Source organism: Chelonoidis abingdonii, chromosome 15 (genome assembly GCF_003597395.2).
Source record: "Chelonoidis abingdonii isolate Lonesome George chromosome 15, CheloAbing_2.0, whole genome shotgun sequence".
NCBI classification, from domain to species: Eukaryota; Metazoa; Chordata; order Testudines; family Testudinidae; genus Chelonoidis; species Chelonoidis abingdonii.
The window spans coordinates 12,405,519-12,417,542 of record NC_133783.1 but is presented as its reverse complement, the minus strand read 5'-3'; the positions used below and the strand labels follow the sequence as shown (position 1 = coordinate 12,417,542).

The 12,024-nt window shown below is 41.1% G+C and overlaps 2 protein-coding genes across 2 annotated transcripts in view; one reads left to right on the top strand and one right to left on the bottom strand.

Moving 5' to 3' along the window:
- The window catches only part of TIMM23B (translocase of inner mitochondrial membrane 23 homolog B), a 29,106-nt gene that overhangs the window by 16,743 nt on the left and 339 nt on the right, over positions 1-12,024 (bottom strand). Inside the window, exons 2-4 of the mRNA XM_032804710.2 lie at positions 10,859-10,917; positions 3,595-3,688; positions 3,252-3,336 (exon numbers count right to left, since the gene is read on the bottom strand). Of these exons, the coding sequence (XP_032660601.1) occupies positions 3,252-3,336; positions 3,595-3,688; positions 10,859-10,917 (238 nt within the window). The remainder of the gene's footprint in view (positions 1-3,251; positions 3,337-3,594; positions 3,689-10,858; positions 10,918-12,024) is intronic.
- The window catches only part of PARG (poly(ADP-ribose) glycohydrolase), a 130,975-nt gene continuing 130,667 nt past the window's right edge, over positions 11,717-12,024 (top strand). The window contains exon 1 of the mRNA XM_075072532.1: positions 11,717-11,917. The gene's annotated coding sequence lies outside the window, so the exon portion shown is untranslated. The remainder of the gene's footprint in view (positions 11,918-12,024) is intronic.

Genomic DNA, 12,024 nt, shown 5'->3' with positions numbered 1-12,024 from the left:
CAAGCTTGTTTCCCCATTACTTTCCTTTGTAACACTACACTCACTTTTCACTGAAAGACACAGGACAACACTGAATGCTGCTAGATTTAAATGAGTTGAAAGGGTATAGAGAAGTTCATGCTGAAACTATCAGGTGTAGTACAACAGATGCTCAAGTAATATCCATCTATCTGAAACATCAACACCTTCCATTTTCCCAACTTATCCATTTTACATCAAGTTTGAGAATGTAAAGAGTCAGGAAATTAAACAAGAATAGCAATGTTAATTGGGACACACTGCATACATGTTTTGAATAGCTGCAATGTTAAATTAAGTCTCTAGCGGTAGTACTGACTTTTTAAAATATTTACATAAATGTAAATTTAAAGTTAAGAATGTAGATTGCTTTAAAAAAAAAGTAGTCATCAGTTAGGTGAGCTTATCTAATTAAATATTTCTGTACAGCACTGGTGTGCCCCGACCATCTCTGGAGCCTTCACTGGTCATCTTGCTTTCATAAATAAGGTCTGGTTTGATTTAAGTCTGTTATAATCAGATAACAGTATAAAGAGAGATTAATAAACTACAGCAAAGAACAGATTTTATGAAAAAGCCTTTGTAGTTCATTCAAACAGTGATTGGCAGCAATTAAATTTGATTTTATTAGCACAGTTAAATTAAGCAAAGACCTTTTAGTGTAAAAAGTCATCAGAGGCATCAGGCTCAGTCCTGCTCCTAATTATACTAGCATCAAAATTTCCATCAACTTCAGTGGGAGAGAACTGTGTTGCCTGAGAAACAGACAGAAACTCCTGGCATACATTAAGTAACAGAATATATTTCTGACATCTTTCAAAAGTTCGTTCACATTCTTTGTGATGGTGATTATTAAGGATATGATTACCATGGAGGTCATGGATTCCATGACTTTCCAGGACCTCAGTGACTTTTTCCGGAGTGGTCAGCCCATCGGAGCTGCGGCGTGGCTGGACCAGCTACCAGAAGTCAGCCCCTGGCAGTGCTCCAACTGTTAGTTCCTCCCTCCCCTTGGGGATTTTTAGTAAAAGTCAGGGACAAACTTCCGTGATTTTTTTTTTTTTTTTTTTTTTCCCTTGACCTGTCCCTGACTTTTACTAAAAAGTACCTGTGACAGAATCTTAATCTTAGTGATTACCTAACAGAAAATGTAGATGTAACAAAATGAAGCCAAGTTTCAGCTTATAAAAGAGAAATGTGAGGAGTGTCTACTCTTTCTGCTGAATACGAAAGGGTGGAACTGAGCACACTATTTCATTGGACTTGCATAAAAGGACAAACTTAGGTGGCGTCTGTGTGTCTATTGCCCTCTGCTGGCTCAACTTGGTAAAAGTTTTTCATATGACATTTCTTGATTAAGAAAAGTAAATGGTTAATTTTCTTGCCTCAGTTTGCTCACTGTGCCCCTCCCCCCCCCAAATCAATAAAGTAAGGATCTGTTAATAAAAATCAACCATTTAGATAAATTTAGACTTTTCTAAAACATTATGAAAATAACTTTAGATTTATACCATAGGATATTTGGTTTAACACATTTTCATTTTATACACTGAAGGAAAAGAATATACAAGCAATGCTCAAACACGAGCAGTCAAGACAAAAGGCATTGTATACATTTTAAACAAGCAATTTAATACAGGTTCTGTACTATAATTGGGAGGTGCCCCTGCCTTATCCTATACAAGCATAGCCTGCTGGCACTGGAGATGAGGCAGGCAAGGAGGCTGAAGGTGCTATAGGTGAGGGGGTAGCTTCCCCTACTCTACAAGCACTGGGGTGGGGGGCTCAACCCTCAACCCACCCATTACCCCCCTTCCCTCAAGCCCCCATCCTTGACCTGCCTCTTCTGCCCCCCCCCCAACCTCCTCCCCCCTTACTTCCCATGTCCTCGCTTCTCCCTCCCTCTCTTTTAAAGGCTGCAAGCCAGCTGACTGTCCCTGCAGGAGGCGAGGGAGGGGGAGACTGCAGCTAAGTCCTCGCTCCTCCCCCCTGCCTGGGGCAATCAGCTGGCTTGCCCTGTTTGGGAGACAGGGGATGGAGGGGGAGCCTGCGCGCCAAGTCCTCACTCCTTCCCCAAAACGCCTGATTGTGGAGGAGGAGGGGCAGACAGCCAAACAACATAAGAATGGAGCATTGCACAACTTGAAATAAACAGGTTCCCTAACTGATCAGCAAATTAACAAAACAACATTAACCTGGATGACTTAAAGTGAGGAGTTACTGTAGTTATGCAAATCCAGTTACAGGAGTCTCCCTAACAAAATCCTTCTGGGGCGGAAAGCAGTATATGAAGCCTGTCTGTCATACGATCTGCTCAGCCTGTTTCTGGAGTTTAATCTAGAGGTTTGGAAAGAATATAGCATGTGCAACACTGTTAGGTGAGATGAGTGGTAGGGATCTCAGGAGTAACAGCACCCCAGCACAAATTCTGTGCCCTGGCCTTTCCCAGGGGAACTTCCTCCTGCCCCCACAGAAAAAGAAAATCTAGGTGGACTCAGCTGTTTGCTTTCTGTGCTGGCATGGAGCCTGATCTACACTTATATTGGGACAGCTATGTCTGTCAGGAGGGTGGAATAAAACGTATCCCTGACCAACATAATTATGCCAATAAAAATCCCTGCATCTATGCTGACTGAAGAGCACATCTGTCTACACAGACATCACTTGGAATGGTGGTGTTCCTACACCGGAAGAAAAACTGCTCCTTTTGGCATAGGCTGTCTCTACACTTGGGCACTATGCCAGCACAGCTATGCCAACATAGTCTCTGTAGTGTAGACATAGCTTAAGTCTCTCCCTGCCTAATCCTGCAAAGGCTGGGAGTACTGAAGAAAGAGTACTCTGTTCCAGATAACAACAACAACAAAAACAAAAAATGCCTCTAGACAACTTATAATCCCTTTGGGAGTACTTCAACTTGTAAAAATAGGTGGGTTTTCAATAAGCATCCAGGGAATGATTAATGCTTCACTTATTCTCTTTCCATACCCGTTTGAGAAGGGTCAAACACCACAACCAAAGCTCATTTAAAAAGTAAAATCAGCACTTAAATTAACCAAGACATTTCACAACTCAATTCACCTAATACTGTATTTACTCTTTGTACAACTTGTCCCACAAAAGAAGCAAATGTACTTTAATTTTGTTATTATAATATACTCAAAGTTAGCTTTGAGCCATTCTGATAATGATGGGGTGAAAGTATACATTTGTGGGTACATTTATATACTTACTGTACATTTCTAGGTTTGGACCAGGCCATGCTGTGTGTCTCCTTCAATCCCAGCCGCAGACCATTCAGTGCACCAAATGCAGCCCCTAGTGAATCATAACACTAGCCATTACTTTATCAACAATACAGTAAATGGACAAACACATTCATTCCCAATCTTGTAAGTCTACAGACAAGAGTCAGGTAGCCATTGCATATGTAAATACATATAGTCTGTAGGGAGAAAAAAACAAAACAGAAACACTATAGGACATCTCTTCAGTTTTACTGTGTCTCATGTACTTGGGATTTAATACAGTAACATAAATCTTGCATTAAGATATACAGTAAATAGTCCCATATACCTGTCATACAACACCCTCCAATGGTAAAAAAAGCCAGCTCAAACCTTCCCCGAGTTTTGTTTGCTCCTGTAGGTAAGATAAACTCATCTGTATCCTGAAACAGAAGAAAAGGTAAGTGTTTATACATTTGTACTTTCCAAGTAGGCATGGTTTCAGACGCATCTCAAACTCTCTGTTGGCTTAACCATGGTTAAAAAACAAAACAAACACTTCCACATAAATGCTGCTGAACACTACAGAGGAAAAAAGATCAGTAATACTCTTGCTTCTCACTAATTATGTTACAGAAAAGTATTCAGATGGAATAAATTAGTTGCATATTTAAAATCTCCCTTTTTTAGAATTTGTAAGTGGATGAGATTCTCTTCCTAGACTAGCATTTCCAGCTAACTCAATATGAAGTGAAAAAGCAAAGAAACTCAGTATGCATTCATTAATCATTTGTACGATGTTTGTTTATTACTTATGCCTCTGAAAGCACCTATGCATTCTCCGATTAAATGCATGCCAACATAATACAGCATTCATTTTCTTTTTCTACTATTTTTATAGTTACTATAAAGAATTCCTTAGAGCAGTATAACAGACCTATTCTGAGGATGTTTAGGGGCAAGGAATACAAAGCAATTGGTGGTTAAACATTAAAAATGTGCAAAGATAATGTCTTGGGAGAGTGATGCTCAAAGAAATCCACAAGTCTTTCCACAGAGGTGTTTCTGATTATCCTTCCAGATGAATCTGCTGATACATCAATGGCAACCAATGGTAATGCCAAAATGTGGCTGGAGGTAGGTCAATTACAGCATTTGTTTGGCTTTATCATGCAGACCTGCCAAGGTGAGATGGAAGAAGAAAGCAACATGACAGCTGCTTCTCTGGAGCACTCACATCAATAATAAAAGAATTCAGAAGTAAGTTTTTTTTTTTTTTTTTTATAATTTGTTATGCAGTTTACAAGTCTAGCACAATATCTACCCTATATCCAATTAACATCTGAAAAAGGAAAATTCTAGTTTCACAGTTCTGTATTTTCTGAGAGTCAATAATGCATCTTCCTTGGTAACATATTTTCTGTGGTAAGATTTTCTTTAAGGTAGATAGTAAGTTTCCTTCTTCACTTAGTGTAGATGTAGCATCTAACAGCTTCCACTTTTGTTCTCAACACATCAGATGTAGGAGAGCAAAGCAATCAACGTCTGCATATTTTTTCTAGCAAACTCCTCCTTTGCCAAAGATAGATCATAAGGTGATCTTGGTTTGGAATTCACACTATTCCCTAACAGTGTGGCTGTAGCATTTGATATTAAATGTACTGTTTGTACAAAATCTATGGAAATTTTCTTTTGTCTTTTTCCAACATTATGACTTGTCGGAAAGAAAATGTCTTGCTTGGTTCAAAGATATCCGTACTCTAGAAGTTTAGTAATTTTACAGTTAGTTCAATCAATGGGTAGACTTGGCAAAAAAAAAAAAAAACTTCAGGCCTGGTCCATGCAGAAAGTTGCACCAGTTCAACTAAAGATGTGACATTAAACTAATTTAGTTAAACCGGAGCAATTTTATGATTGGACACTCTTACATTAATATAAACTTGGTTTATATCCATTGTATCTGAAATGTATAGGTGCAAACTAAACAAATAAACCAGACAAACTGCTGTAAGCGTCCACACATAATTGCACTGGGTAACTTAATCAGTTTGTCACACCTCTAGTTCAACTTTTCTGTATAGATTACTCTCTGCTATATCTTCTCAGAAAGCAACATTTAAAAAAAACCTTAACTATCTCCCTCCCCTGTCTATTCTGTCAGAATCCAAAAAATTCTTTAACTTCACTGTTCCCTAAAATCACTGGGGACATTGGATGAAATTCTAGAAAATTCTGGCAGTCATGTTATTGAGTGCACTATAAATTACAAAATGAAAGAGACACATTCATACACCATGACATCTAAATAGTATATATGAGTGTGTTTAAGACGCCAGAAAATTCATTTTTCCCTACTAATGTCTAAGAGTAGTTATATTGTCTGTAGGCTCTCATTTCTTAAGCAATTAGGCATGTTAGCTCTTATTAACTTGCCATACTGATATGTAGAATATTTAACCAATTATCTTGAAACATGGTTTCAATAAACCTACCTGAAAGCTCAGAGGCTAGGCCCAGCCTACTGATTTTTAATATAATTCAGATGAAGAGGACATTAGTGGGCAGCAAGCTGCATCAGTTTGTGGCTGAATTAAGAACAGTCTAAAGAGGTAAGCAATATCCTGGCACTCATCTTTATGGTTTATAAACAAAGCATATTGTCTAGGTTTTCTACAATATCAGATAATACTGCATTCACTTAATTTTTGTGGTATTTTAGAAAAGGCAGTCTCCATAATCCTTCAGTGTTAGTTCTGCGTTATAAGAACTGAAGAACAAAATGACACAAAAGAGCAGAGAAGATGCAGCGTGCTGCTTTGTTAGAAAATATCCCTTGTGTACTATTGCTGTAGGAATGTTGTCCTGTAATCTCTTCCTGCAACAGCTCAGAGTTAATCACATTTCAGCAAATAAAATATCTACAATGAAAGTGGAAAATTGACAAACTTTCAATCCACAGCAAAGATAAGCTTTAGTCAGAGCTTTTTAATTAATTTTTTTTTTTAAATGGTGCTGACCCAGTATCTATACTGACATGAAGTCAAAGGCAGCCAAACTGCAGATGCCAAATAACCAATGCGCTCTCTGGGTTTTGAATTGTGATTGTTTCCCCCCTCCCTTTCCCCTTTTTGGCTATGTGAAGTGGTGGTGTTCGTTTAGTGCAGTCACTTGGAAATCTCAAAAGTAGCACCTAAGTGCTCGTTGTGCTCTCAGCATAGATATTTTAGCAAAAATCTTTTATTTTGCTGTTGTTTAGATGTTTTAACTTTCCTTTCTGAATATCTAAATGAAGTATGGTCTTTTACTTCAAAGTTAGGGTAGGCTAGCTTCTACTTGTGACAAAGTGGGAATCTTTTGTAATATTTTTATTAATTCTATGTGTATCTCAGTTTCCCCTATATTCTGCTAGCTACCCAGTGGTGGAAGGAGGACTGTTTGCTCTCAGGGCAAGCTAAGAGATGGGTATGAATATGCCTACCTGTCTGAGTTTGAATGGATCATTTAAAAAAAGATTGGTCAGGCAGACCCTTTATCAATAGAGAATCTGGGAAGACAATGGCAAAGCCAATCACCAGGATGTTAACATCTGGCAATGAATGACCCAGAAGGAAATGGATCTTCCCACCCCTCAACAGGAAAGCTGAGCAAATTCCCCCATCTTGAGCACAAAGGACCGAGAAGGTGTGAAGTGAGAGGATAAGAGCTAGCTTCTGGAAGGAGTCTAGGCTCTCACCTGGGAACAGATCAAGGTCAGAGAGAGAGAGAGAAACAGAGGGCTCGTCTACAGTGGCAATGCTAAAGCGCTGTTAAAGCGCTTTTGCAGCAGAGCACTGGGAGAGAGCTCTCCCAGTGCTCTAAAAAACCCATCTCCACGAGGGGCGTAGTTCCCAGCACTGACACACTGTCTACACTGGTGTTTTACAGTGCTGAAGCTTGCTGTACTCAGTGGGGTGTTTTTACACACCCCTGAGCGAGAAAGTTGCAGTGCTGTAAATTGCCAGTGTAGACAAGCCTAGAGTCTGAACATAGGGTTCACTACAGGGTTGGCTAGGGCTCTGGGCCCAGATTGGACCTGGACTATGTTTTAGCCTTAATTTCTCTATGCTAACCTAAGGACTTTGGGGTGAGAGGATAGCTCAGGGGTTTGAGCATTGGCCTACTAAACCAAGGGTTGAGAGTTCAATCCTTGAGAGGGGCCACTTAAGGATCTGGGGCAAAAATCAGTACTTGGTCCTGCTAGTGAAGGCAGGGGTCTGGACTCAATGACCTTTTGGGGTCCCTTCCAGCTCTATGAGATAGAGCTATCTCCATATATATGCTGTGTTCCAGCTGACTAATAAACCCTACTGCTTTAACAATGACATTTGAGGGTCACTGCAAATGCTTGGTGAGATGTTAATCCCTGAATATGTAAGTCAAAACTCTATTGCAGTTGGATTCACTGAACAGAGCTCACAACATGAGTGCTGGAGCCCCAGATGTTCAGTCTTAAGAGGCGATGAGGCCCAGGGGCTTATTCTGAAGGAAGAATGAGCCTCCTTGGGGGCAGTCTGGCATGCTGAAGGGATTCCTCCAAGAGACTATTGCAAAGCTGGGGGCATAGCACAGATCCAGCGGATTCATGATGCTAGTCTCTCAATTAATATTGTTTGTTATATCAAAGCAACAGTTGTTGAGAAAGAAGGAAGTCAGTGTAGAATCCTTACTCTTCAAAGGAAAGGGGAGAGAAGAAGACATCTGAAGAAAACATTTCTTCCTTCTTTGCATCAACACTGAATTGAGTTTTCTGAGTGAGTTTCTGCAACACAATATGGACTGATAACTACTCCTGATGGCATTCTGTGCCAAAAAATTAAAAATTATGCACCAAAGCAATAAATATGCACAAAAGATTTTAAAATTCTGAAAATTTTATTTGTCAAATAAATGTAGAGGCTCCAGCATGGCATTGGGAAGCACAGGCCACTGGCTGCATAGAGGTGGGAGATCACTGTGCAGCTCCCCACCCGGGACACAGACTCAGCGGTGAGGCTGCACTCAACCCTGACAGCACAAGGACCGGGCCTGCCCCAAAAACACCCCAGGGCCCTGCCCCTCTGTGCCAGGTGCACCAGGTGTGAGTAGGCAGGCTCAGCAAGGCAGGATCCAAGTGTGGAGGGACTTAGTGTAGTGGGGGAATCCACATGTGAGCTGAGAGGGTTCTATGTGGGGCAATCTGGATGTTGGTGGCTCATTGGGGGATCCAGGTGCACAGGGGCATACGAGGGGGAGGAAGGGGAGGTTCTGGGTGCAACAGTAAAGGGATTATGCAGGGGGGTCCAGGTGAAGGTGGTTGGGGCTCAGTGGAGGGGGGGGGTCTGGGTGTGGAAGGTTCAGTGGGGGGCCCAGATGCTGGGGGAGTGGGACTCAGTTGGGTGGGGATCCAGGTGCAGGTGGCTTGTAGAGGTGGTGCAGGGGGACTGGGGCTCTGCAGGGACGTTCTGGGTGCAGTGAGGCTTGGCGGGAGAACCTAGGTAGGAGAGGGTCTGGATGCATGGGGACTAGGTGGATGGGGGAGCAGCTCCTCATACAGTGATCCCTCCCCCTGCAGCTGAGGAGCGATGGGTACAGGAAAGGGGGAGTTTTCAGAGCTTCCTGCAGCCTCGGGAAAAATCTGGAGGTGGGTCTGAACCAGCCCTGAATGCCATACAGGGGAATAGGAATTCCCCTCCTTCCCAGCCCAGTCAGGACTAGCAGTTGAGCCCAGGGCAGGGCAGGAGCCATCAGCCTGGTCTTCCCCAGTCCCAACTCCTGCCCCACAGTGATTTACCTCTCTGCCAGCTGCCCTGGGCACCCAAAACATAGTGCTGGGGAGAGTCGGAGTCGCATGACTGCTCTCGTGGCTTCCCTGTCAAAGTCATTTTTCTGCAGGGAAGCAAGGAAATCTGTAGGGAACATGAATTCTGCACATCCACAGTGGCACAGAATTTCCCCAGGAGGAGATAACCAAGGCAAATCTGCCACCAGTCATGGGCCTGGCAGTAGGTGTAAAGACTTCTAGGATTTTCCAAATTCAAGATGACTGACTACCCTAGATATGTCGATACAACAGATGAAGGGGATATTGTAGAGCAAGTTAAAGAGAAAGTAAGAAGTCAAGTACTATTTCTATTGGTTTATACACTACAGGTTTTTACTTTTAAAAAAAAATCTGTGAATAGAATACAAGTGTTGTTTTCTCTTACTTAAATTAAGTTTGATTCACCACTGAGGTTACAGAATATTTATCGTGTGCCTCCTGAAAGCTTTGCAATTCCCAAACTCACTGAATGGAAGCTCTTTTCAAGAGAGTTGTTACTTTTGCTATCTTAAGAGTGAGCACGTGTTAAACTCATGCAAAACAAAAGACTGATGCTAGATCAGAAAAGTAACACATACTGCTGTACTTGTTTAGCCAAACACATTTCCTTAAGTAGCAGTTTCCTCCCGACCCACCAAAGCTCCTAGATGTGACAAAATCTTTATTAAGATCATACTACAAGTTATTTGCACTAAACATCTGTTCAAAATTGACATAAAGCAGCAGCTATCTTATTAGTGATATTTTTTGCCATATTTAATATAACTGGATGAAACTGGGAAGCAAATGAGGTTTTCTGTAATTTAGTTTCGTTTTTATCTTCTGATGGTCTACAGAATTTGCATATTAACTACATCTCGGGCACATTAAATATAATAGCGAAGCTGGGAATGGGCAACAGGGGATGGATCACTTGATGATGATTTACTTGTTCTGTTCATTCCCTCTGAAGCACCTGGCATTGGCCACTATCCAAAGACAGGATACTGGCTTAATGGACCTTTGGTCTGACCCATTATGGCCATTCTTATGTTAACTTCTTGCAAGATTAATTTTGAAGACAATTTTTAGCTTAAAAATAATCCTGTTTTCTTAAAGCAATATTTAATTTAGTAATATATTTTTGGTTTTAGTTGAGACATATGTTGTACTCAGTTGTGCATTCTGAGGTGACATCTAGTTTACACTGCCCTTGTACACTAAAATATTTGGATATTCCCAAAACATTTTTCTTAAACACTATTGTTTCATAAGTCAGCTGTGAGTTATTTCATAAGTGATACTTTTAAACTAAACTAATTCTGATGTAGGTGATCTCTCCTCTTGGGTGTAGGATCCAACAAAGGGCAATGACTAAGTGTAGTAGTGAGGGGTGAAAACATTATCAGTTTCACAACTGATACATCCTCTTGTGGGGTACTAGATCTTGACCTGGAAGGAAGCATGACTTAAGATTCTAGAAGTTCCATTTCTAATTTGGACTAATTCACACTCTGTCCCTAAACTGGATTTCTCCTCTCAGGCACTATAACATCAAGAAGTTGTACTAAGTACTGTGCTGAAACTCAGTTCTCAGATTTCAAGTGATCAATAGTATAAAATTTGTATGGAACCATATTAAGTTTTAAGTTTTCTGCTTAGTTCAATTTGTCGCTGATATAGAAGAGAAACATCAGACTTCTTTACTTTAGGAAAAGCAGCTCTACACAAGGGAGACAGTGACTCATTCAAGATAACTGACTTTATAGGATCAAAATAGAAACATGCTTCTTACCTGTATTAAATATCTGGGATCCACATTTAAATAAGGAGACAAAGGGCTCATTCCAGTTACTGAATGAGGAAGAAAAGAACGGTTACTAAAATCAGTATGAGCAATATCTTCACGGCTGAGGCAGAAACGGTGACGGGAAGATGGTTGACGAAAGAGGGTAGATATTATTTTGATCCGGTCATTTAAAATTTATGTTTCAGTTAATTAAAACTATCAAAACTATTATTTGATATCACTACTATATACACATTTCTACAGTAATAATATACGGCATGACATGGAGGAGACAAACACCATGATCAAGGAAGTGATTGTTGGGAAACCTGGCTTCTATTCTCTACTCCACCACTGACATACGGTGTGACCTTAGAAAGTCACTTAACTTCTGCCTCCATTTCCCCATCTGTGAAATAGGATGATGATACTTACCTACCTTTGTAAACCAATTTATCTACAGATAGACTAGTACAAGTTGTATAGATTATTCTTACGTGCAAAAGTTACAAATTTATTTTATTCCTTAAATCTACAGCCAGGTTGAGATGAGCAGGATGAGATTTTGTCCAAAATCAACCTGTGGACTCCCTAAAACAAGTAATTAAATGTTTACTATATATCCACTTACTTAAGTCATACTTAACTGTCAAATTCATTCAACTATATATAAAAAGTTTTGTATAGGTCAGCTCAAACTGAAGTTTTTCTTAAACTAAGTAGTAAGACCCGCTTATCACTCCCAGCAAGGATGTGATCATTTTCATGTTTCTATACCAAAAGCAACTTGTATGAATAAAAATACTGGCCCCCGCTCAGGCACCACGCCAGTAATAGCAGTTGGAAAACACAGAGAAACAGTCAAAGCAGCCAGGGCCTCAGCTCACACCTCGATTAGTGCTTTCGCTGAAGACGGATGTATTCCATGCCGGCTCTTGACACCCCCGCCCCTCCTACACTGACTCCTCGGCGACTGCACAAGGCTCGGATCCGCAGAGGACAGCTCACCCCGCCCGGCCCTCGTGACTGGTGCCAGCTGCTGCTCAGGGCTCGAGTCAGTTTCAGGTACCGGTGCACGGGGGCAGGGCGGCCCCCCCGCGGGAAGGTTACTGCGGATGTTCCCGCGGTTACTGCGCCGCCAGCTTCGCCATTTCCCCCTCACTACAGCCCGC